Raw genomic sequence first — 27,210 nt, forward strand, 5'->3', positions numbered from 1 at the left:
TAAACTGGCCACTGACTCTGATACATTAGGTGTGTAAACTGGCCACTGACTCTGCTACATTAGGTGTGTAAGCTGGCCACTGACTCTGATACATTAGGTGTGTAAACTGGCTACTGATACATTAGGTGTGTAAACTGGCTACTGACTCTGATACATTAGGTGTGTAAACTGGCCACTAATACATTAGGTGTGTAAACTGGCCACTAATACATTAGGTGTGTAAGCTGGCTACTGACTCTGATACATTAGGTGTGTAAACTGGCCACTGACTCTGATACATTAGGTGTGTAAACTGGCTACTGACTCTGATACATTAGGTGTGTAAGCTGGCAACTGACTCTGATACATTAGGTGTGTAAACTGGCCACTGACTCTGATACATTAGGTGTGTAAACTGGCCACTAATACATTAGGTGTGTAAACTGGCTACTGATACATTAGGTGTGTAAGCTGGCTACTGACTCTGATACATTAGATGTGTAAACTGGACACTAATACATTAGGTGTGTAAACTGGCCACTGATACATTAGGTGTGTAAACTGGCCACTGATACATTAGGTGTGTAAACTGGCTACTGACTCTGATACATTAGGTGTGTAAGCTGGCCACTGACTCTGATACATTAGGTGTGTAAGCTGGCAACTGACTCTGATACATTAGGTGTGTAAGCTGGCTACTGACTCTGATACATTAGGTGTGTAAACTGGCTACTGACTGATACATTAGGTGTGTAAACTGGCCACTGACTCTGATACATTAGGTGTGTAAGCTGGCACTGACTCTGATACATTAGGTGTGTAAACTGGCCACTGACTCTGATACATTAGGTGTGTAAGCTGGCCACTGACTCTGATACATTAGGTGTGTAAACTGGCGACTGACTCTGATACATTAGGTGTGCTGGCTACTGATAATTAGGTGTGTAAGCTGGCCACTGACTCTGAAACATTAGGTGTGTAAGCTGGCCACTGACTCTGATACATTAGGTGTGTAAGCTGGCAACTGACTCTGATACATTAGGTGTGTAAGCTGGCCACTGACTCTGATACATTAGGTGTGTAAGCTGGCCACTGACTCTGATACATTAGGTGTGTAAACTGGCTACTGACTCTGCTACATTAGGTGTGTAAGCTGGCCACTGACTCTGATACATTAGGTGTGTAAGCTGGCTACTGACTCTGATACATTAAACTGGCCACTGATACATTAGGTGTGTAAACTGGCTACTGACTCTGATACATTAGGTGTGTAAACTGGCCACTAATACATTAGGTGTGTAAACTGACTAATACATTAGGTGTGTAAGCTGGCTACTGACTCTGATACTTAGGTGTGTAAACTGGCCACTGATACATTAGGTGTGTAAACTGGCTACTGACTCTGATACATTAGGTGTGTAAACTGGCCATAATACATTAGGTGTGTAAACTGGCCACTGATACATGGTGTGTAAACTGGCCACTGATACATTAGGTGTGTAAACTGGCTACTGACTCTGATACATTAGGTGTGTAAACTGGCCACTAATACATTAGGTGTGTAAACTGGCCACTGACTCTGATACATTAGGTGTGTAAGCTGGCCACTGACTCTGATACATTAGGTGTGTAAACTGGCCACTGACTCTGATACATTAGGTGTGTAAGCTGGCCACTGACTCTGATACATTAGGTGTGTAAGCTGGCCACTGACTCTGATACATTAGGTGTGTAAGCTGGCCACTGACTCTGATACATTAGGTGTGTAAACTGGCCACTGACTCTGATACATTAGGTGTGTAAACTGGCCACTGACTCTGATACATTAGGTGTGTAAACTGGCCACTGACTCTGATACATTAGGTGTGTAAGCTGGCCACTGACTCTGATACATTAGGTGTGTAAGCTGGCTACTGACTCTGATACATTAGGTGTGTAAGCTGGCTACTGACTCTGATACATTAGGTGTGTAAACTGGCCACTGACTCTGATACATTAGGTGTGTAAACTGGCCACTGACTCTGATACATTAGGTGTGTAAGCTGGCCACTGACTCTGATACATTAGGTGTGTAAGCTGGCCACTGACTCTGATACATTAGGTGTGTAAGCTGGCTACTGACTCTGATACATTAGGTGTGTAAGCTGGCCACTGACTCTGATACATTAGGTGTGTAAACTGGCCACTGACTCTGATACATTAGGTGTGTAAGCTGGCCACTGACTCTGATACATTAGGTGTGTAAGCTGGCCACTGACTCTGATACATTAGGTGTGTAAGCTGGCCACTGACTCTGATACATTAGGTGTGTAAGCTGGCCACTGACTCTGATACATTAGGTGTGTAAGCTGGCTACTGACTCTGATACATTAGGTGTGTAAGCTGGCTACTGACTCTGATACATTAGGTGTGTAAGCTGGCCACTGACTCTGATACATTAGGTGTGTAAACTGGCCACTGACTCTGATACATTAGGTGTGTAAGCTGGCCACTGACTCTGATACATTAGGTGTGTAAGCTGGCCACTGACTCTGATACATTAGGTGTGTAAGCTGGCCACTGACTCTGATACATTAGGTGTGTAAACTGGCCACTGACTCTGATACATTAGGTGTGTAAGCTGGCCACTGACTCTGATACATTAGGTGTGTAAGCTGGCCACTGACTCTGATACATTAGGTGTGTAAGCTGGCCACTGACTCTGATACATTAGGTGTGTAAGCTGGCCACTGACTCTGATACATTAGGTGTGTAAGCTGGCCACTGACTCTGATACATTAGGTGTGTAAGCTGGCCACTGACTCTGATACATTAGGTGTGTAAGCTGGCCACTGACTCTGATACATTAGGTGTGTAAACTGGCTACTGACTCTGATACATTAGGTGTGTAAGCTGGCCACTGACTCTGATACATTAGGTGTGTAAGCTGGCAACTGACTCTGATACATTAGGTGTGTAAACTGGCCACTGACTCTGATACATTAGGTGTGTAAACTGGCCACTGACTCTGATACATTAGGTGTGTAAACTGGCCACTGACTCTGATACATTAGGTGTGTAAGCTGGCCACTGACTCTGCTACATTAGGTGTGTAAGCTGGCCACTGACTCTGATACATTAGGTGTGTAAACTGGCTACTGATACATTAGGTGTGTAAACTGGCTACTGACTCTGATACATTAGGTGTGTAAACTGGCCACTAATACATTAGGTGTGTAAACTGGCCACTAATACATTAGGTGTGTAAACTGGCCACTGATACATTAGGTGTGTAAACTGGCTACTGACTCTGATACATTAGGTGTGTAAGCTGGCAACTGACTCTGATACATTAGGTGTGTAAACTGGACACTAATACATTAGGTGTGTAAACTGGCTACTGACTCTGATACATTAGGTGTGTAAGCTGGCAACTGACTCTGATACATTAGGTGTGTAAACTGGCTACTGACTCTGATACATTAGGTGTGTAAGCTGGCAACTGACTCTGATACATTAGGTGTGTAAACTGGCTACTGACTCTGATACATTAGATGTGTAAACTGGCCACTAATACATTAGGTGTGTAAACTGGCTACTGACTCTGATACATTAGATGTGTAAACTGGACACTAATACATTAGGTGTGTAAACTGGCCACTGATACATTAGGTGTGTAAACTGGCTACTGACTCTGATACATTAGGTGTGTAAGCTGGCCACTGACTCTGATACATTAGGTGTGTAAACTGGCCACTGACTCTGATACATTAGGTGTGTAAGCTGGCCACTGACTCTGATACATTAGGTGTGTAAACTGGCCACTGACTCTGATACATTAGGTGTGTAAACTGGCCACTGACTCTGATACATTAGGTGTAAACTGGCCACTGACTCTGCTACATTAGGTGTGTAAGCTGGCCACTGACTCTGATACATTAGGTGTGTAAACTGGCTACTGATACATTAGGTGTGTAAACTGGCTACTGACTCTGATACATTAGGTGTGTAAACTGGCCACTAATACATTAGGTGTGTAAACTGGCCACTAATACATTAGGTGTGTAAGCTGGCTACTGACTCTGATACATTAGGTGTGTAAACTGGCCACTGACTCTGATACATTAGGTGTGTAAACTGGCTACTGACTCTGATACATTAGGTGTGTAAGCTGGCAACTGACTCTGATACATTAGGTGTGTAAACTGGCCACTGACTCTGATACATTAGGTGTGTAAACTGGCCACTAATACATTAGGTGAAACTGGCTACTGATACATTAGGTGTGTAAGCTGGCTACTGACTCTGATACATTAGATGTGTAAACTGGACACTAATACATTAGGTGTGTAAACTGGCCACTGATACATTAGGTGTGTAAACTGGCCACTGATACATTAGGTGTGTAAACTGGCTACTGACTCTGATACATTAGGTGTGTAAGCTGGCCACTGACTCTGATACATTAGGTGTGTAAGCTGGCAACTGACTCTGATACATTAGGTGTGTAAGCTGGCTACTGACTCTGATACATTAGGTGTGTAAACTGGCTACTGACTGATACATTAGGTGTGTAAACTGGCCACTGACTCTGATACATTAGGTGTGTAAGCTGGCAACTGACTCTGATACATTAGGTGTGTAAACTGGCCACTGACTCTGATACATTAGGTGTGTAAGCTGGCCACTGACTCTGATACATTAGGTGTGTAAACTGGCGACTGACTCTGATACATTAGGTGTGTAAGCTGGCTACTGATAGATTAGGTGTGTAAGCTGGCCACTGACTCTGAAACATTAGGTGTGTAAGCTGGCCACTGACTCTGATACATTAGGTGTGTAAGCTGGCAACTGACTCTGATACATTAGGTGTGTAAGCTGGCCACTGACTCTGATACATTAGGTGTGTAAGCTGGCCACTGACTCTGATACATTAGGTGTGTAAACTGGCTACTGACTCTGCTACATTAGGTGTGTAAGCTGGCCACTGACTCTGATACATTAGGTGTGTAAGCTGGCTACTGACTCTGATACATTAGGTGTGTAAACTGGCCACTGATACATTAGGTGTGTAAACTGGCTACTGACTCTGATACATTAGGTGTGTAAACTGGCCACTAATACATTAGGTGTGTAAACTGGCCACTAATACATTAGGTGTGTAAGCTGGCTACTGACTCTGATACATTAGGTGTGTAAACTGGCCACTGATACATTAGGTGTGTAAACTGGCTACTGACTCTGATACATTAGGTGTGTAAACTGGCCACTAATACATTAGGTGTGTAAACTGGCCACTGATACATTAGGTGTGTAAACTGGCCACTGATACATTAGGTGTGTAAACTGGCTACTGACTCTGATACATTAGGTGTGTAAACTGGCCACTAATACATTAGGTGTGTAAACTGGCCACTGACTCTGATACATTAGGTGTGTAAGCTGGCCACTGACTCTGATACATTAGGTGTGTAAACTGGCCACTGACTCTGATACATTAGGTGTGTAAGCTGGCCACTGACTCTGATACATTAGGTGTGTAAGCTGGCCACTGACTCTGATACATTAGGTGTGTAAGCTGGCCACTGACTCTGATACATTAGGTGTGTAAGCTGGCTACTGACTCTGATACATTAGGTGTGTAAGCTGGCTACTGACTCTGATACATTAGGTGTGTAAGCTGGCAACTGACTCTGATACATTAGGTGTGTAAGCTGGCTACTGACTCTGATACATTAGGTGTGTAAGCTGGCCACTGACTCTGATACATTAGGTGTGTAAGCTGGCCACTGACTCTGATACATTAGGTGTGTAAGCTGGCTACTGACTCTGATACATTAGGTGTGTAAACTGGCCACTGACTCTGATACATTAGGTGTGTAAGCTGGCCACTGACTCTGATACATTAGGTGTGTAAGCTGGCTACTGTGACTATGCTTCTGTCATGTAAGTAGCAGTGGGAGAGAGGATAAGTGACTGACTGCAGTGAGAGCGAGAGAGAGAGAGAGAGAGAGAGAGAGAGAGAGAGAGAGAGAGAGAGAGAGAGAGAGAGAGAGAGAGAGTCATGGCAGTCTGCATTACTGGACTCAGGAGGCATATTTATAGAAACACACAACTAAAATGTAAATGTTCCTAATATTTGAGACTTATTTTAATTGAGTTTTTACCCGACAACTGCATTAACAGCCTATTGGATTTTGAAATTGTTGCAGTAGCCTCCGGCTGCACTGAGCCAGGTGAAAACTATGGAAACAAATCCTTACCACCAAAGCATGTCAAACGTAGATCATACAAACAGAATATGTATTTGTAACATAGTGTGGTGATTTCAGAGATGGCACCACGGGTACCAAAGTGAATAGGAAGGAATTGTTTTCCTGGGGCCCAGAGTGATTATCTAATTTTGACCATCATAATACCACTGATGGCAGTAACTGTACCAGCACTAATTATTGTCAATTTAGACTGAAAATAGTATCTAGTTATGGTAAGGGGTGAAATAAGTAGAGCCAGTTTTTATTGTAACGGTTTAGCAGATTATTAAACAAATAAGATGATTCTTTACGTGGATAAAAGTAAAGGAATATAACATATAACCTATTGTGGGGAGGTTGTGGATGGCTATCTGAAATGTTTGATCCAAGTTAAACAATTTAAAGGCAATGCTACCAAATACTAATTGAGTGTATGTAAATTTCTGACCCACTGGGAATGTGACGAAAGAAATAAAAGCTGAACTAAATCATTCTCTCTACTATTATTCTGACATTTCACATTCTTCAAATAAAGTGGTGATCCTAACTGACCTAAAACAGGAAATTATTACTAGGATTAAATGTCAGGAATTGTTTAAATGAATTTGGCGAAGGTGTATGTAAACTTCCAACTTCAACTGTATGCCGACGACTCAAGTTTTATGTTAAGTCCGCAAGCAAGATCCTTGCAAGATCCCTCCTTCTTTTCAGTTAGGTAGAGTAACTACAATGTTGTTGATCTATCCTCAGTTTTCTCCTATAAAGAGAGAGAGGATGAGATGAATAAATATCAGGTGTTTATTGAAAGGGGAGCGGCTGTATTGTTAGTTCAGTGGAGTAGAGTTGGGGAGGTCCTCTACTTTGTCAGGTTCAGGTAACAAGCTCCTCCCTGGTGTTATGGCTGCCTGGCCTGCAGCTGCTGAGATCCTCCCTGGTGTTATAGCTTCCTGGCCTGCAGCTGCTGAGATCCTCCCTGGTGTTATGGCTGCCTGGCCTGCAGCAGCTGAGATCCTCCCTGGTGTTATAGCTTCCTGGCCTGCAGCTGCTGAGATCCTCCCTGGTGTTATAGCTGCCTGGCCTGCAGCAGCTGAGATCCTCCCTGGTGTTATAGCTGCCTGGCCTGCAGCAGCTGAGATCCTCCCTGGTGTTATAGCTGCCTGGCCTGCAGCAGCTGAGATCCTCCCTGGTGTTATAGCTTCCTGGCCTGCAGCAGCTGAGATCGTCCCTGGTGTTATAGCTGCCTGGCCTTCAGCAGCTGAGATCCTCCCTGGTGTTATAGCTGCCTGGCCTGCAGCAGCTGAGATCCTCCCTGGTGTTATAGCTTCCTGGCCTGCAGCAGCTGAGATCCTCCCTGGTGTTATAGCTGCCTGGCCTGCAGCAGCTGAGATCCTCCCTGGTGTTATAGCTGCCTGGCCTTCAGCAGCTGAGATCCTCCCTGGTGTTATAGCTGCCTGGCCTGCAGCAGCTGAGATCCTCCCTGGTGTTATAGCTTCCTGGCCTGCAGCAGCTGAGATCCTCCCTGGTGTTATAGCTGCCTGGCCTGCAGCAGCTGAGGGCCTCTCATACAGGCCCAGAATGATCCTCCATTCGACCAGGCATAAAATGGCGATTGAGTCATGTGCAGAACAGAATACACTTCAGAACCAAGGATGACAGACACATTGAGAGAATGTGAAGGAAATAACCCAAATTGTCTTATGCTCCTGTCAGATTGTACATACAGTCTCTTCTCATGAGATATTCTGGAAGAAAATAAAACAGGAAGGCTTTTACTGTGAGTCGCTGGTTATTTGGAGCCTTTGGTTTCCCTCACTGCGTTTCCTATCTCTAGTCTACTGGCACTCATCACCGCTAAGGAGCAGGAGTTGACGGTTCAATCCCCCGAGGAAAAGGATTATAGTTGTTTCCCACGGATTTAATTATCATGGCTGAATCCCCACTGTCTCCTGGGAGTGGTGAGAATCAACGCCTCCAGTCATGTGTGTGTGTGTATCTACTCCTTCAATCCTCCCTGATGCCCTGAGGGTGAGATTAACAGGTATCAGTGAGGCGGACTGAGACATGCCCACACTCTCTCTATATTTCCTTTATGCTCTCTCCATTCTCTCCTCCATCCCTCATCCCTTTCATTGTATTCTCTCTCTCTTTATTTCTCTGTTGTTCTCTCTCTCCCTCTCTCATTCTCTCCCTCTCTCATTCTCTCACCCCCCCCCTCTCTCTCTCTTCATCCCTCTTTTCTCTCTCTATCTCTCCTCTCTCCTCTCTCTCTCTCTGTCCTCTCTCTCTCTGTCCTCTATCTCACCTCTCTCCTCCCTCTCTGTCTCTCCTCTCTCCTCTCTCCTCTCTCTCCTCTCTCCTCTATCTCTCCTCTCTCTATCCTCTCTCCTCTCTCTCTGTCTATCCTCTCTCCTCTCTATCTCTCCTCTCCTCTCTCTCCTCTCTCCTCTCTATCTCTCTGTTGTTGTTGACTCTTGCTGAATGGATTCATAGCTCAGCTTAATTACTATTGGATTAATCATATCTCAATATAGATCATTTAAATAAAACAGTGAAATGTAATAGGTCAATGGGTTTACTGTCACATCGTATAAATGATTGGAGCAGGAATGAGCAACAGGGGGGGGTTTAAAACTCCACCCCAAAAAAACAACACACCATGAAAAGGAACGGGGATGTAACCCAATCAAACACGTATACAAAAACACAGGGATGTAACCCAATCAAACACGTATACAAAAACACAGGGATGTAAACCCAATCAAACACGTATACAAAAACACAGGGATGTAAACCCAATCAAACACGTATACAAAAACACAGGGATGTAAACCCAATCAAACACGTATACAAAAACACAGGGATGTAACCCAATCAAACACGTATACAAAAACACAGGGATGTAACCCAATCAAACACATATACAAAAACACAGGGATGTAAACCCAATCAAACACGTATACAAAAACACAGGGATGTAACCCAATCAAACACGTATACAAAAACACAGGGATGTAAACCCAATCAAACACGTATACAAAAACACAGGGATGTAAACCCAATCAAACACGTATACAAAAACACAGGGATGTAAACCCAATCAAACACGTATACAAAAACACAGGGATGTAAACCCAATCAAACACGTATACAAAAACACAGGGATGTAAACCCAATCAAACACGTATACAAAAACACAGGGATGTAAACCCAATCAAACACGTATACAAAAACACAGGGATGTAAACCCAATCAAACACGTATACAAAAACACAGGGATGTAAACCCAATCAAACACGTATACAAAAACACAGGGATGTAAACCCAATCAAACACGTATACAAAAACACAGGGATGTAAACCCAATCAAACACGTATACAAAAACACAGGGATGTAAACCCAATCAAACACGTATACAAAAACACAGGGATGTAAACCCAATCAAACACGTATACAAAAACACAGGGATGTAACCCAATCAAACACGTATACAAAAACACAGGGATGTAAACCCAATCAAACACGTATACAAAAACACAGGGATGTAACCCAATCAAACACGTATACAAAAACACAGGGATGTAAACCCAATCAAACACGTATACAAAAACACAGGGATGTAACCCAATCAAACACGTATACAAAACACAGGGATGTAACCCAATCAAACACGTATACAAAAACACAGGGATGTAACCCAATCAAACACGTATACAAAACACAGGGATGTAACCCAATCAAACACGTATACAAAAACACAGGGATGTAAACCCAATCAAACACGTATACAAAAACGCAGGGATGTAAACCCAATCAAAAGAGCGAGGTTAAACCTCTAATGAATACACGGGACGAGACCCGAAATAAAAATACACGGGACGAGACCCGTAATAACAATACACGTGACAAGACAGTGATGAAAAGAGGGCACATATATACAATTACTAATCAGGGGAATGGGAACCAGGTGTGTGTAATGAGACAAGACAGTGATGAAAAGAGAGCACATATATACAATTACTAATCAGGGGGAATGGGAACCAGGTGTGTGTAATGAGACAAGACAGTGATGAAAAGAGAGCACATATATACAATTACTAATCAGGGGGAATGGGAACCAGGTGTGTGTAATGAGACAAGACAGTGATGAAAAGAGAGCACATATATACAATTACTAATCAGGGGAATGGGAACCAGGTGTGTGTAATGAGACAAGACAGTGATGAAAAGAGAGCACATATATACAATTACTAATCAGGGGGAATGGGAACCAGGTGTGTGTAATGAGACAAGACAGTGATGAAAAGAGAGCACATATATACAATTACTAATCAGGGGGAATGGGAACCAGGTGTGTGTAATGAGACAAGACAGTGATGAAAAGAGAGCACATATATACAATTACTAATCAGGGGAATGGGAACCAGGTGTGTGTAATGAGACAAGACAGTGATGAAAAGAGGGCACATATATACAATTACTAATCAGGGGGAATGGGAACCAGGTGTGTGTAATGAGACAAGACAGTGATGAAAAGAGAGCACATATATACAATTACTAATCAGGGGAATGGGAATCAGGTGTGTGTAATGAAACAGTTCAGTTACCTCTAGAAGGCCAGTGACCTCTAGAAGGCCGGTGACCTCTAGAAGGCCAGTGACCTCTAGAAGGCCGGTGATCTCTAGAAGGCCAGTGACCTCTAGAAGCCCGGTGATCTCTAGAAGGCCGGTGACCTCTAGAAGGCCAGTGACCTCTAGAAGGCCGGTGATCTCTAGAAGGCCGGTGATCTCTAGAAGGCCGGTGACCTCTAGAAGGCCAGTGACCTCTAGAATAGGAATTCATGGAACTCAGTGAGGAACGCTGTATATGGCCCAGGAGGCCTGTAAAACAGTAGCTATAAAAAGGGATTGAGTAGGCTGCATAGATTTCATGACTAGAAGCGCAAAAAGACGATAAAGTTTTTATTTTTTTAAATAAAAATTTGCTGTCATAAATGTTGGCAACACATCTGCCTTTGCGAGATGCACTGGGGATATGGTCACTAGTGTAACCAGGAGGTGAGTTCTCATTTAACACAGTCAATTCATCAGGCTCAAGCCATGTTTCAGTCAGGCCAACCACATCAAGATTATGATCAGTGATTAGTTAATTGTCAGTAACTGCCTTGAAAGTGAGGGATCTAACATTAAGTATCCCTATGTTGAGATGTGAGGTATCACAATCTCTTTCAGTAATGGCAGGAATGGAGGAGGTTTTTATTCCAGTGAGATTACTAAGGCGAACACTGCCATGTCCAACCTAGGTCGAGGCACAGACACGGTCTCAATGGGGGATAGCTGAGCTGACTACACTGACTGTACTAGTGGCAGACTCCACTAAGCTGGCAGGCTGGCTAACAGCCTGCTGCCTGGCCTGCACTGCAATTCTGTCTTTTGGGAGGGGCAGAAAACAGTTTTCAACCAGCGATTGAGTTGTGAGACTCTGCTGTAGAGCTCATCACTCCCCCGAACTGGGAGGGGGCCAGAGACAATTACTCGATGTCGACACATCTTTCTAGCTGATTTACACGCAGAAGCTATGTTGCGGTTGGTGACCTCTGACTGTTTCATCCTAACATCGTTGCTGCCGATGTGGATAACAATATCCCTATACTCTCTACACTCGCCAGTTTTAGCTTTAGCCAGCAGCACCATCTTCAGATTAGCCTTAACGTCGGTAGACCTGCCCCCTGGTAAACAGTGTATGATCGCTGGATGATTTGTTTTAAGTCTAATACTGCGGGTAATGGAGTCGCCAATGACTAGGGTTTTCAATTTGTCAGAGCTAATGGTGGGAAGCTTCGGCGTCTCAGACCCCGTAACGGGAGGAGTAGAGACCAGAGAAGGCTCGGCCTCTGACTCCGACTCGCTGCTTAATGGGGAGAACCGGTTGAAAGTTTCTGTCGGCTTAATGAGCGACACCGGTTGAACATTCCTACAGCATTTCCCTCCAGAAGCCATGAGAAAGTTGTCCGGCTGCGGGGACCGTGCGATGGGGATTTATACTAACGTTACTATCTGTACTTACTGGTGGCACAGACGCTGTTTCATCCTTTCCTACACTGAAATTACCCTTGCCTAACGATTGCGTCTGAAGCTGGGCTCGCAACACAGTTATCCTCGCCAGAAGGCGATCGTTCTCCTGTATATTAGGAGTACAGCGACTGCAATTAGAAGACATAATGCTTATGTTACTACGATTGGTGGAGGTCCTAACAAACCACGTCCAGATAAAGCGTCCGGAGTGAAAGAATTGTCGAGCGAGGAAAAAAATCATAAACGGTAATTAAAAAGTTAAAAACATAAAGTTGGCAGGTAGCAAAGTATGGTTAGCAACGAACCACACAGCAGCACGTTGCACAGCAGCACGTTGCAGAGCAGCACGTTGCACAGCAGCACGTTGCACAGCAGCACATAAACAAGTCTGCAAGTTGTGACCCTCGAGAGATTAATTCATTATAGGATCTCTGTAAAAACAAGATGCTTTACAGACGGGTTTGAAGAGTACTTGTAAACAACTCATGATGCTAAGGCCTTTATGCTTGTCTCATCAAAATCCCAGACGTATGGCAACAGCACTGTATGCTGGAACATTGTTCATGTAGGAGACAACCCGTCTACCTAGTTTATGTAAATTCCAGATCACGACACCGATATGTAATGTACCACTCTTTGACAGCGTATCACATGACCACCTGTTGGGGTCTGTCCTTGGCTTGGTGTAATGCATGGTCTCTGTTGTCAACATAGACATGTTGTAGAACAACTCACAAGCCTGTTGCTAAGTGACGAGAGAAGGGACATGCTAGGGGTAACAAACTTGTCACGCCTTGGTCATAGTATTTTGTGTTTTCGTTATATATTTGGTCAGGCCAGGGTGTGACATGGGTTTATTTTGTTGTGTTTCGTATTGGGGTTTTGTAGGCATTGGGATTGCGGCTGTGTAGGGGTGTAGCATAGGTTGGCTGCCTGAGGCGGTTCTCAATCAGAGTCAGGTGATTCTCGTTGTCTCTGATTGGGAACCATATTTAGGTAGCCTGTATTTTGTGGGTGATTGTTCCTGTCTCTGTGTTAGTTATTCACCAGACAGGCTGTATAGGTTTTCACGTTCCGTTTGTTGTTTTGTATATTTATAAGTTATTTCATGTATCGCTATTCTACATTAAAGAACATGAGTAACCACCACGCTGCATTTTGGTCCGACTCTCCTTCAACAGACGAACGCCGTTACAAAACTAAAGTGTTTGTGTAGTAGTAGTTTCATCGTTATCCGGTACATGAAGAGCAAAGGGAAGTGGACCACTGCTGTACTGTTGGTTACTAGGCAACGCTGTCCTCATCACAGCAGGTAACAGAGAGTCGAACTGAACATGAATCACTTTGAGCTGTATGAAAAATAGTCAGCACCCCTGAGGCGGACAGCGGCGGAATCAGAATTCAGACACAACAGGCCTGTGGGCAGCAAATATCTCAGGGGCATCCCTGCAGAGACTAAAATGTTTGTTTTTTTATAGTCGATGCGACCCAATCCAGCATCTGTAGCCTTGCCAAATAAGGCCCAGTATAACAGCATTAAGAATTCAACAAGCTCATCAAAGCTGGTGGTGGACGAACCAACCTGCCTGGATAAGATTACCAGGTTTCCCTGCTCGTGGCTTGGTACCTCCATCCATCCACTGAATATGATTCTAACTCTGTTGTGGCTGTGTTGTGGCTGTGTTGTGAATGTGTTGTGAATGTGTTGTGAATGTGTTGTGACTGTGTTGTGACTGTGTTGTGACTGTGTTGTGGCTGTGTTGTGAATGTGTTGTGGCTGTGTTGTAGCTGTTTTGTGAATGTGTTGTGGCTGTGTTGTGAATGTGTTGTGGCTGTGTTGTAGCTGTGTTGTGGCTGTGTTGTGACTGTGTTGTGGCTGTGTTGTGAATGTGTTGTGACTGTATTGTGAATGTGTTGTGAATGTGTGTGGCTGTGTTGTGAATGTGTTGTGGCTGTGTTGTAGCTGTGTTGTAGCTGTGTTGTGAATGTGTTGTGGCTGTGTTGTGACTGTGTTGTGGCTGTGTTGTGACTGTGTTGTGAATGTGTTGTGACTGTATTGTGAATGTGTTGTGACTGTGTTGTGAATGTGATTCTAACTGTGTTGTGACTGTGTTGTAGCTGTGTTGTGGCTGTGTTGTGGCTGTGTTGTGAATGTGTTGTGACTGTGTTGTGACTGTGTTGTAGCTGTGTTGTGACTGTGTTGTGGCTGTGTAGTGACTGTGTTGTGAATGTGTTGTGGCTGTGTTGTGTGCTAGCCTGGATTTCAACTGAATTGCTCTGATTAACTATTCATTTTGAAATGAAACAATAGTGAAAGAATAGTGAAAGAGAGCAGTTCAGTTTGGATCCAGACAACCTGTGTGTGTTCAGCTCCGGGCTGTGAATGTGAGTGAAATTGTTGGTGGGTAGTTGTGGTTTATTGTGTTTGCATAAGCCATGCAGGAGTAAGCGACAGGTTCCCTCCCTCCCTCTGCTGCTCCCTCCCTCCCTCCCTCCCTCCCTCCCTCCCTCCCTCCCTCCCTCCCTCCCTCCCTCCCTCCCTCCCTCCCTCCCCTCCCTGCCTGCCGGCCTGCCTGCCTGCCTGCCTGCCTGCCTGCCTCCTCCCTCCCAGGGCCAGTCATCACAGGATAAATACTAACTGAGATCAACAGGGCCAGTCATCACAGGGTAAATACTAACTGAGATCAACAGGGCCAGTCATCACAGTGTAAATACTAACTGAGATCAACAAGGCCAGTCATCACAGGGTAAATACTAACTGAGATCAACAGGGCCAGTCATCACAGGATAAATACTAACTGAGATCAACAGGGCCAGTCATCACAGGGTAAATACTAACTGAGATTAACAGGGCCAGTCATCACAGGATAAATACTAACTGAGATCAACAGGGCCAGTCATCACAGGGTAAATACTAACTGAGATCAACAGGGCCAGTCATCACAGGATAAATACTAACTGAGATCAACAGGGCCAGTCATCACAGGGTAAATACTAACTGAGATCAACAGGGCCAGTCATCACAGTGTAAATACTAACTGAGATCAACAGGGCCAGTCATCACAGGGTAAATACTAACTGAGATCAACAGGGCCAGTCATCACATGGTAAATACTAACTGAGATTAACAGGGCCAGTCATCACAGGATAAATACTAACTGAGATCAACAGGGCCAGTCATCACAGGGTAAATACTAACTGAGATCAACAGGGCCAGTCATCACAGGGTAAATACTAACTGAGATCAACAGGGCCAGTCATCACAGGATAAATACTAACTGAGATCAACAGGGCCAGTCATCACAGGGTAAAATACTAACTGAGATTAACAGGGCCAGTCATCACATGGTAAATACTAACTGAGATTAACAGGGCCAGTCATCACAGGATAAATACTAACTGAGATCAACAGGGCCAGTCATCACAGGGTAAATACTAACTGAGATCAACAGGGCCAGTCATCACAGGGTAAATACTAACTGAGATCAACAGGGCCAGTCATCACAGGATAAATACTAACTGAGATCAACAGGGCCAGTCATCACAGGGTAAATACTAACTGAGATCAACAGGGCCAGTCATCACAGGGTAAATACTAACTGAGATCAACAGGGCCAGTCATCACAGGGTAAATACTAACTGAGATCAACAGGGCCAGTCATCACAGGGTAAATACTAACTGAGATCAACAGGGCCAGTCATCACAGGATAAATACTAACTGAGATCAACAGGGCCAGTCATCACAGGGTAAATACTAACTGTGATTAACAGGGCCAGTCATCACAGGATAAATACTAACTGAGATCAACAGGGCCAGACATCACAGGATAAATACTAACTGAGATCAACAGGGCCAGTCATCACAGGATAAATACTAACTGTGATTAACAGGGCCAGTCATCACAGGATAAATACTAACTGAGATCAACAGGGCCAGTCATCACAGGATAAATACTAACTGAGATCAACAGGGCCAGTCATCACAGGGTAAATACTAACTGTGATTAACAGGGCCAGTCATCACAGGGTAAATACTAACTGAGATTAACAGGGCCAGTCATCACAGGGTAAATACTAACTGAGATCAACAGGGCCAGTCATCACAGGGTAAATACTAACTGAGATTAACAGGGCCAGTCATCACAGGATAAATACTAACTGAGATTAACAGGGCCAGTCATCACAGGATAAATACTAACTGAGATTAACAGGGCCAGTCATCACAGGGTAAATACTAACTGAGATTAACAGGGCCAGTCATCACAGGGTAAATACTAACTGAGATTAACAGGGCCAGTCATCACAGGGTAAATACTAACTGAGATTAACAGGGCCAGTCATCACAGGGTAAATACTAACTGAGATTAACAGGGCCAGTCATCACAGGATAAATACTAACTGAGATTAACAGGGCCAGTCATCACAGGGTAAATACTAACTGTGATTAACAGGGCCAGTCATCACAGGATAAATACTAACTGAGATTAACAGGGCCAGTCATCACAGGATAAATACTAACTGAGATTAACAGGGCCAGTCATCACAGGGTAAATACTAACTGAGATTAACAGGGCCAGTCATCACAGGATAAATACTAACTGAGATTAACAGGGCCAGTCATCACAGGATAAATACTAACTGAGATTAACAGGGCCAGTCATCACAGGGTAAATACTAACTGAGATTAACAGGGCCAGTCATCACAGGGTAAATACTAACTGAGATTAACAGGGCCAGTCATCACAGGGTAAATACTAACTGAGATCAACAGGGCCAGTCATCACAGGATAAATACTAACTGTGATTAACAGGGCCAGTCATCACAGGGTAAATACTAACTGAGATCAACAGGGCCAGTCATCACAGGATAAATACTAACTGTGATTAACAGGGCCAGTCATCACAGGGTAAATACTAACTGAGATTAACAGGGCCAGTCATCACAGGGTAAATACTAACTGAGATTAACAGGGCCAGTCATCACAGGGTAAATACTAACTGAGATCAACAGGGCCAGTCATCACAGGGTAAATACTAACTGAGATCAACAGGGCCAGTCATCACAGGGTAAATACTAACTGAGATCAACAGGGCCAGTCATCACAGGATAAATACTAACTGAGATTAACAGGGCCAGTCATCACAGGGTAAATACTAACTGAGATCAACAGGGCCAGTCATCACAGGGTAAATACTAACTGTGATTAACAGGGCCAGTCATCACAGGGTAAATACTAACTGAGATTAACAGGGCCAGTCATCACAGGGTAAATACTAACTGTGATTAACAGGGCCAGTCATCACAGGGTAAATACTAACTGAGATTAACAGGGCCAGTCATCACAGGGTAAATACTAACTGAGATCAACAGGGCCAGTCATCACAGGGTAAATACTAACTGTGATTAACAGGGCCAGTCATCACAGTGACTCATGACTGAGATTAACGGGATATAAATTAGGGATACAATACAATAAATGTTTATGTGTTAACTACGACTGAGCTGTATGTGGTATGAAGTCCCCATGTGGGTACATCCTAAATAAGGTGTAGAATCACATTTCACATGGAGTGTATGCATTGTTGGTAGGAATCAGCTTTGAGAATAGTCTGCAATAACCTCTCAGTCCTGCTGTGTGGTCCCAAGTTTTTTTTTTTTTAAATGAACAAACAGAGAGATTTTATGACTGCAACAGCAGACATTCACCAGTCACCCTGACAATGATTGACCAACTGGGTGATTTGAATTTCATCGTTATATGTCTCTCTCACCACAGCCAGTCAGAAGATGCAGATGCTCGTTCTGTACCCATGAGTCTCGCTACTGTAGCTGTACATATGGCCACAGTTGATCAATATTATGGAAAGTGAATCGATCACAATTGATCGCCCATCCTCTAGAACACGACAGGAAATCAGAGCTGAGCCGAATCGCTGCTGCCATCTTCAAACTGCGCTGTAGAGTCTTCTCATGAATGAGGGTTTGGAGACAGAGAAGTAGTTGAACAGTGCATTCTGAAAGTATTCAGACCCCTCAACGTTTTGCTTTTCCCAATGTGGAAAAAGGGAAGGGGTCTGGAATACTTTTCCCAATGTGGAAAAAGGGAAGGGGTCTGGAATACTTTTCCCAATGTGGAAAAAGGGAAGGGGTTTGGAATACTTTTCCCAATGTGGAAAAAGGGAAGGGGTTTGGAATACTTTTCCCAATGTGGAAAAAGGGAAGGGGTCTGGAATACTTTTCCCAATGTGGAAAAAGGGAAGGGGTCTGGAATACTTTTCCCCACAAGAAAAATAAAGCAATTCCTTTCTCCCGCCCCCAAGCCCCCGCCCCCAAGCCCCCAACCCCCCAAGCCCCCAACCCCCATCCCCCAAGCCCCGTCCCCAAGCCCCCGCCCCCAAGCCCCCGCCACCAAACCCCAGTCCCCAAGCCCCCCCCCCCAAACCCCCGCCCCCAAGCCCCGCCCCCAAACCCCCGTCCCCAAAAACCCCGTCCCCAAGCCCCCGCCCCCAAGCCCCCGCCCCCAAACCCCCGTCCCCAAGCCCCCGCCCCCCGTCCCCAATCCCCCCGTCCCCAAGCCCCAGAAAACAAACCCAGTCCCCAAACCCCCGTCCCCAAGCCCCCGCCCCCAAGCCCCCGCCCCCAAGCCCCCGTCCCCAAGCCCCCGTCCCCAAGCCCCCGTCCCCAAGCCCCCGCCCCCAAGCCCCCGTCCCCAATCCCCAGTCCCCAAGCCCCAGTCCCCAAACCCCCCGTCCCCAAGCCCCCGCCCCCAAGCCCCCAACAGTCCCCAAGCCCCCAGCCCCCAAGCCCCGTCCCCAATCCCCCCGTCCCCAAGCCCCAGTCCCCAAGCCCCAGTCCCCAAACCCCCAGTCTCCAAGCCCCCGCCCCTAAGCCCCAACGTCCCCAATCCCCCGTCCCCAAGCCCCAGTCCCCAAGCCCCCCGTCCCCAAGCCCCAACAGTCCCCAATCCCCCGTCCCCAAGCCAGACAACAAAGATCATACCAGCAAGGCCAACTGAATATGTTTGAGTGCATGTATGGCACTATTTACGTGTGTGTGTGTGTGTGTGTGTGTGTGTGTGTGTGTGTGTGTGTGTGTGTGTGTGTGTGTGTGTGTGTGTGTGTGTGTGTGTGTGTGTGTGTGTGTATGTGCACGTGTGTATGTTTGGATGCAAGTGTGTGTATATGCATGTGTACACGCATACAAACACCTGCGCAAGTTTTCGATTGAAATTCATTGTGGAGGGCTAATTTATATATTTTGTATACTCACCGTCAGCCCATTTTATAGGCAAACTACAGGGTAATGTAAAAGTAACATTTTTGAAATATCCAATAGGTAATATTGTAAAGAGAGTCCATTTAAAAAATATATAGTCAGTTAAGAACAAATTCTTATTTACAATGACGGCCTACAGCGGCCAAACCTAGACGAAGCTGGACCAATTGTGTGGTGCCCTATGGGACTCCAAATCACAGCTGGTTGGATTTGAACCAGGGTGTCTGTGGTGATGCTTCAAGCACTGAGATGCAGTGTCTTAGACCGCTGTGCCACTACATCAGCAATGAGACATTGCAGAGATGTAGCTTATGGACTTAATATTAAACTGGAGTCATCGACATACATGGACACCTTTTTTTTAAGCCTTGGATTTCTAATCCTCTAATGTTGTTATCGGATTTAACATTTACATTTAAGTCATTTAGCAGACGCTCTTATCCAGAGCGACTTACAAATTAAATAGCTCGCATTTCAAATACAGTGCCTTGCAAAAGTATTCGGCCCCCTTGAACTTTGCGACCTTTTGCCACATTTCAGGCTTCAAACATAAAGATATAAAACTGTATTTTTTTGTGAAGAATCAACAACAAGTGGGACACAATCATGAAGTGGAACGACATTTATTGGATATTTCAAACTTTTTTAACAAATCAAAAATTGAAAAATTTTACTTTCGCAATACTTTTACCCTTGTTTAACTCCTCTTTACAATTGAAAACTCTTTACGAAGTAGACTCTATTTGCTGTTTTTTTTTATATGGACTGGTTCTTTATATTTGCCATCTGGGTCTTGTTTTAATAATAGAGAAATCAGATCTTCCTACTGAGTACCTGACAGACTATCCTTTCTATAGGAGTAGTTACAACAAGCTAACAATGGAGCTTTTAGTATATCAAAAAGGCTTGATATACCTCTACTGGTAGGCCATCAAGCCCTGGGGGTTTTCCAGACTGAAAGGATTTAATAACCTCCAAAAGTTATTCCTCTGTAATTTGACCTTCACACTGATCTATTCGTACCTTTGGTGGTTTTCATTTTTTTATTTAAATGATTTGAAAATAATTCCTTACAGTAATCGGCATTCAGAGGGTGAGGATGAGATGGGGGGGAAAAAACATCTTCTTCAAATATTTAGCTTCCTCTTTTAAAATATCATAGATGACTCCGTCTGTAGTGGTCAAAAGACTACTTAGTTGTAGTCACAAACCGGTTACCAATAACTACAAACGTAGTTATATTTTTGGGTTATTACAAATGTATTAACTAATTCTCAGATATCTTCTAAATGACCCACAAAGAGAAAAAGGTTGCTCGCTCTAATTGCGTAGTACCTCATCTGTTCTCTTTTTTGTTTTGTCAAGTTTTCTGCATGTACTCTGTGAATTAGGCTACGGGGGTAACTTTTTGGCTAGTTTGCTGGCTAATATAACTTAATATAGATAGCGAACATTCTTTGATAACTGGTTAGAGGAGGCTATTTATTTCCAAAAATAAATAGTGGTTTAGTTTATTGTAGCTTTAAACTAGGTGTTGATAGCAACTGGCTGACTCATGCGTAACGTTAGCAGGCTGGTAGGGTTAACGTTAGCACGCTAGTAGGGTTAACGTTAGCAGGCTAGTAGGGTTAACGTTAGCAGGCTAGTAGGGTTAACGTTAGCAGGCTAGTAGGGTTAACGTTAGCAGGTTAGTAGGTTTCACGTCAGCAGGCTAGTAGGGTTAACGTTAGCACGCTAGTAGGGTTAATGTTATCAGGCTGGTAGGGTTAACGTTAGCACGCTGGTAGGGTTAACGTTAGCACGCTAGTAGGTTTCTCGTCAGCAGGCTAGTAGGGTTAACGTTAGCACTCTAGTAGGGTTAACGTTAGCAGGCTGGTAGGGTTAATGTTAGCAGGCTGGTAGGGTTAACATTAGCAGGCTGGTAGGGTTAACGTTAGCATGCTAGTAGGGTTAACGTTAGCATGCTAGTAGGGTTAACGTTAGCAGGCTGGTAGGGTTAACGTTAGCACGCTAGTAGGGTTAATGTTAGCACGCTAGTAGGGTTAACGTTAGCAGGGTGGTAGGGTTAACGTTAGCACGCTAGTAGGGTTAACGTTAGCACGCTGGTAGGGTTAACGTTAGCAGGCTGGTAGGGTTAACGTTAGCAGGCTGGTAGGGTTAACGTTAGCAGGCTGGTAGGGTTAACGTTAGCAGGCTGGTAGGGTTAACGTTAGCAGGCTGGTAGGGTTAACGTTAGTAGGCTGGTAGGGTTAACGTTAGCACGCTAGTAGGGTTAACATTTGCAGGCTGGTAGGTTTCACGTCAGCAGGCTAGTTGGTTAGCAACCTTGCAAGTTGATTTGTAACAATAAATTCACGTCAGCAGGCTAGTTGGTTAGCAACCTTGCAAGTTGATTTGTAACAATAAATTCATGAAGTATTTGCTTGTAAGCTGGCTAAAAAAATAACATTTAAACCAGTATTTATGAGTGCAAACAATTTGGTTTAATTTAAAATTGTAGATTTGAAGTTATTTCTGTTTGAGTTTACATTATAGCTAGAAAAATGGAAAGAGAGGTGTAACTTTGCATTGGGACTTTTGACGCGTATACTACTGCAAATCCATATGTTACATGTGGTTACCTTTAAACCCTGATCCCAAAGACTCGACTGCCCCGGCATGGATAAAAAGAGAACTGCTCATTTTCAGCCACTAACGAGATTCATTTGAATTTCCTGAAGCATCATGAAAAATATCTGCGACAAAAGAGTGATCAAGTTTCGATCCGACATCTGTACCTTTAAAAAAAATACATCATACCTGGACCCATAGCCGACTTATCCCAGTCATTCATTCATTCAGGTTGGGTGAGTGACACTGGTCTTAGGGCATGTGTTCTTTGATCTTTATGTAATCTTATCCTTGCGTAATCTTATCCTTGCATAATCTTCTATGGAGATTTGGATAGGGAGCAGAGCAGTGTTTTGTTTGAAGCTGGACTATAGGCGAGGAAGGATTTCTCCTCTCTGTCTCTCTGCATCCCGTTTGTTGTCCTTACATTGGAGAGACTAATACTGTACGGACTAAAACGAGGTGCAAATTATAAACAGACGTGTCTGATTAGGGCAGCGGATGGATTTCATTTCAGAGAATGATTGAGGATGGCTAAATCTGATCTGACGTTAAGGTAGGATACATTCTGTATTATTATCATGCTGTTTTGGAGCAAATGGAATGCTGTAGAAACTAATCAAATTAAAAAAATATATATTTATATTTGTTAAAATCTGAATGCATGCAAATGTAATTGTTTCTCATAGGGATTGTGTGTGTGACTGAATGTATTTTAAGGAATATACTTCCACTCTATCAGGCATGTAACCATGACGATATCCTCTCCTGTCCAACAGCCATGTCTCTGTTTCAAACAACAATAGTCTGTTTGCTTTTCTTTCAGACCTCAATTAAGCGATGCCAGGGATTCCACCAGCTGCTGCTCCATGCTGTGTAGGAAGAGAACCATAATACAGGAAGTTCCTCTCCTTTAACAACAACACACCGTCCGTCTCCTAGCATGTTGCCTCCACGCAGAGCAGGCGCCCTGCCGGAGCCCTCCCCCTCTGCCTCTCCCTCTCTCAGCCTGAGGAGGATCCAGGTTCGATGGGCCTTGTACGTCTTCCTCTCCCTGGCCCTCCTCTGGTTCCCGTCTGGGGCGGTAGCCTCAACCCTCAACTGCCACAAGACCTGCATCTGTGCCAGTAACATCGTGAGCTGTTCCAAGATGAACCTGACCACGGTGCCCACTGGCCTGCCTCTCTACATTGCCGTCCTGGACCTCAGCTACAACGACGTCTCCCGGCTGAGGGCTGAGTGGACCACGGTGAAACTCATCAAACTCCACAACCTCCTACTCAGTCACAATGGCCTTCACTTCCTCTCATCTGAGGCCTTCGTCTACGTCAAACACCTGCGCTACCTGGACCTGTCCTCCAACAACCTGCGACAGCTGGACGAGTTCATCTTTGAGCCGCTGGGGCAGCTGGAGGTGAGAGAGAGAGAGAGAGAGAGAGAGAGAGAGAGAGAGAGAGAGAGAGAGAGAGAGAGAGAGAGAGAGAGAGAGAGAGAGGAGAGGAGAGGAGGAGGGATTAGAGAGATTTTTAAAAACTATTTGCACATAATTATAACACTGTACATAGACATAATACGGCATTTGAAATGTGTCTATTCCTTTGAAACTTGTGAGTGTAATGTTTACTGTTAATTTCTCCATATTCCCAGGTGTTGTTGCTGTACAACAACCGTATATCTCAGATTGACCGCTCAGCCTTCCAGGGTCTCCACAGCCTGCAGAAACTCTACCTGTCCCAGAACATGATCTCACGATTCCCCCTGGAACTGGTCAAGGACAAGACCCGCCTGGAGAAACTCAGCCTGATGGACATCTCCACCAACAGGATCAAGGTATAAGACAGTGTGTGTGTGTGTGTGTGTGTGTGTGTGTGTGTGTGTGTGTGTGTGTGTGTGTGTGTGTGTGTGTGTGTGTGTGTGTGTGTGTGTGTGTGTGTGTGTGTGTGTGTGTGTGTGTGTGTGTGTGTGTGTGTGTGTGTGTCTACAAATGTAATTGTTTCTCATAATGTCTGTATTATTAGGTCCCCCCCATCGAGGAGCTGCAGGTGCTGCCTGCCTGGATAAAGAATGGCCTCTACTTCCACAACAACCCTCTGATCTGTGACTGTAGCCTATATAGTCTCCTGGCCCACTGGCACATCCTCCGGCTCAACTCAGCCCTGGACTTTAAAGACGAGTACAGCTGCTATCTCCCCGGGTCCCAGAAAAGCAGGGTGGGGGTCTTCGACCTCAACAGAGACTACATGAACTGTAGTACGTTCTACGAGGCGGACGAGGAAGCTTGGCTGGACCAGACGCTGATCTTGCGCTGTGATACTAAACACAGAGATCTGTCTAAGACCTGGGTGACGCCTAGTGATGTAGTGGTGACGGAAGGCCTTAACCAGACAGCCAAGGTGCTTCCTGACGGTAGTCTCCAGATCGGCCCGGTGAAGCCGGAGGACTCAGGGACGTATACATGCTACGCTGTGAGCGAAGCCCTCAACGAGACGATCTACGTGCTGCTCAAGGTGTTTACTGCTCTGTAATGTGTTCGCTGTGTGTTGTGATGTTGTGTGTACAGTAATCCTGTGACGTCTTTATTTCCCCCTTGGGCATCAATAAAGGTAAGAAACAGTGAACCCTTTGGAATTACCTGGATTTGATCTGATCTTCATCTAAGCCACAACAATAGACAAACACAGTGTGCTTTAAATTCAAATCTATTCTATACAATTCAATTTAGAGCGTCTGCAAAATCTAAATTAAATTCAACTTCATTCCTATCAATTCCCAAAGGTGCATAACTTCACGGAGAAGGGAAATGGCGAGAACCTGAATACGGCCTACACCACCCTGGTGGGCTGCGTGACCAGTTTGGTCCTAGTGTTCATCTACCTGTACCTGACCCCCTGCCGATGCTTCTGCTGCCCCAAGAACAACCACCAGGACTCCTTCCACTCCTCCATGCTCAGCCATGAAGACCTGGCCAACAACACAGACCCAAGGCACGTGGCCTTCATCGACCCCAAGGAGCTTGGGCAGAACGGGAAAGTGAACCCCAGCGATATGGAGGGGGACCAGGGAGAGATGGATGAGGAGGGAGGATTACTGGGGAAGGGAAGGAGGAAGAAGTCTGTGGCTGAGTCTATTAATTTGTTCTTCTCTGACACCCCCGTAGTGGTCTGAGATGGTACGGACCGGAGAGCTGTGTACGCTGTGACGTGATTGGATGGATCAGTGATGTATGTGGTGTGATTGGATGAAACTGTGAATACTTCCTGGAGGTGGGAACTTGGACAGAAAGCCAATCACAGTTCCCCAAATTGACCAAACTGACCAATGAGAAGCTTCAGGGGAGTGTTAAACACATTGCCTTGGTATTAACAAGGACAATTGACAATAGTCAGGACCGTTCCAGCATTTAATTTGTAGCACTTAAATATACAGTACATACTGTGAAAGCCTGACAGAGTAGTGTAGGAGGACACTATTCCTTCCTGTGATACAGTAATGGTGGAAGAGGATATCATGTTTGGACAGTATCAGTACTCAGGAAGACATTGCCTGGTGGAGATACAGAGAATATGAGACGTGGACCATTTTAAACATTTAAAGAAAGAATATAAAATAGAAATGAACACATTTGGGAAAATAAAATAGTTCATACATATTGACATAATCAAAGTCATGAACATGAGCCTTGTAGACTGACTCCTATTTCTATTTACTTATTGGAAGTAGACGAGTGGGAGCGTCTTCTGTAGACGTTAGTACGTACACACGGCACCTATACCCATAGAAATGGAATGACTTTATATTACTTCCTGACATGGGTACATTCAATATGGCCGTCAGTCCACCCATCATAGAACATTGACTTGGATGGGAATGTCTATTCTAGTAATTCTATTTCTATGTATATACCCCTCCACCCCGATCGACAGGCCAACCGACAGACAGACCGACAGACTGACCGACAGACAGACCGATAGACAGACGTCTTCAGAGTTGGCCAAACTCTCTATTATGTTTGCTACCAGCAGGTCATGAATAATCGTTACCAGTGAGTCATACTGAAGAGGAGCAACATGTCATCAATAAGCGTCACCTTAACGGCCCACAGACCAGACAGAGTGGGAACCAGGAAATGGATCTTCTATTCTACTCCCTCATAGTTAGGTCAGATAGTTATTTAGTCATAATGAGATAGCAACAGAGCACAATAGTGGAATAGAAGGTCATTGTGGTTCACTTGATACTTGATTTAATTATGAATAGGTCAACTACTGTACGAAGACTTCACCCTTGTGAAGTCAAAGCTTGTTACTCTAAAATGTTGATGCACAAATCCATCCTTTTAGTTAGCATTTCTCCTTTGCCAAAATAATTATCTAAAATGGAGAATTATAATCATCGTTAGGAAGAAGAAACAGTACTATTTATTTGATTTTATTGTCGCTATGTTATAAGAGGCCAGTCACTAAGAGATTAGATATTATACTGAATATATATATATATATATATATATATATATATATATATATATATATATATATATATATAAACACAAAATGTAAAGTGTTGGCCCCTGTGTTTCATGAGCTCAAATAAAATGTTCCATAAGAACAGAATGCTTGTTTCTCTAAAATGTTGATGCACAAATTTGTTTCCATCCTGTTAGTGAGCATTTCTCTTTGTCAAAATAATCTATCCACCTGACAGGTGTGGCATATCAAGAAGCTGATTAAACAGCATGATCACTACACAGGTGCACCTTCTGCTGGGGACAATAAAAGGTCACTCTAAAATGTGAAGTTTTGTCAGACAACACAATGCCACAGATGTCTCAAGTTTTGAGGAAGTGTGGAATTGCCATGCTGACTGCAGGAATGTCCACCAGAACTGTTGCCAGAGACATTAATGTTAATTTCTCTACCATAAGCCGCTTCCGAAAGTCATTTTAGCGAATTTGGCAGCACGTCCAACCGGCCTCACAACCGCAGACCACGGTGTAACCTCACCAGCCCAGGATCTCTATGTCCAGCTTCTTCACCTGCGGG

At 44.4% G+C, this 27,210-nt stretch overlaps 2 protein-coding genes across 2 annotated transcripts; both read left to right on the forward strand.

Annotated features, from left to right (window-relative positions):
- Nucleotides 1-13,765: 13,765 nt before the first annotated feature.
- LOC127912979 (uncharacterized) lies at nucleotides 13,766-19,301 on the forward strand. Its single transcript, XM_052484174.1, has 2 exons — nucleotides 13,766-13,907; nucleotides 18,607-19,301. The coding sequence occupies exons 1-2, from the start codon at nucleotides 13,766-13,768 to the stop codon at nucleotides 19,299-19,301; spliced, it is 837 nt and encodes a 278-aa protein (XP_052340134.1).
- A 3,122-nt stretch (nucleotides 19,302-22,423) lies between these two features.
- On the forward strand, nucleotides 22,424-26,636 carry LOC118378516 (amphoterin-induced protein 1-like). Its single transcript, XM_052484191.1, has 5 exons — nucleotides 22,424-22,727; nucleotides 22,998-23,585; nucleotides 23,819-24,001; nucleotides 24,190-24,678; nucleotides 24,947-26,636. Exons 2-5 carry the CDS (start codon nucleotides 23,115-23,117, stop codon nucleotides 25,334-25,336), a joined length of 1,533 nt encoding a protein of 510 aa, XP_052340151.1. The 5' UTR covers nucleotides 22,424-22,727; nucleotides 22,998-23,114; the 3' UTR covers nucleotides 25,337-26,636.
- The last annotated feature ends 574 nt before the right edge of the window (nucleotides 26,637-27,210 follow it).

The sequence above is a fragment of the Oncorhynchus keta genome, chromosome 28, assembly GCF_023373465.1.
Source record: "Oncorhynchus keta strain PuntledgeMale-10-30-2019 chromosome 28, Oket_V2, whole genome shotgun sequence".
Lineage (NCBI taxonomy): Eukaryota > Metazoa > Chordata > Actinopteri > Salmoniformes > Salmonidae > Oncorhynchus > Oncorhynchus keta.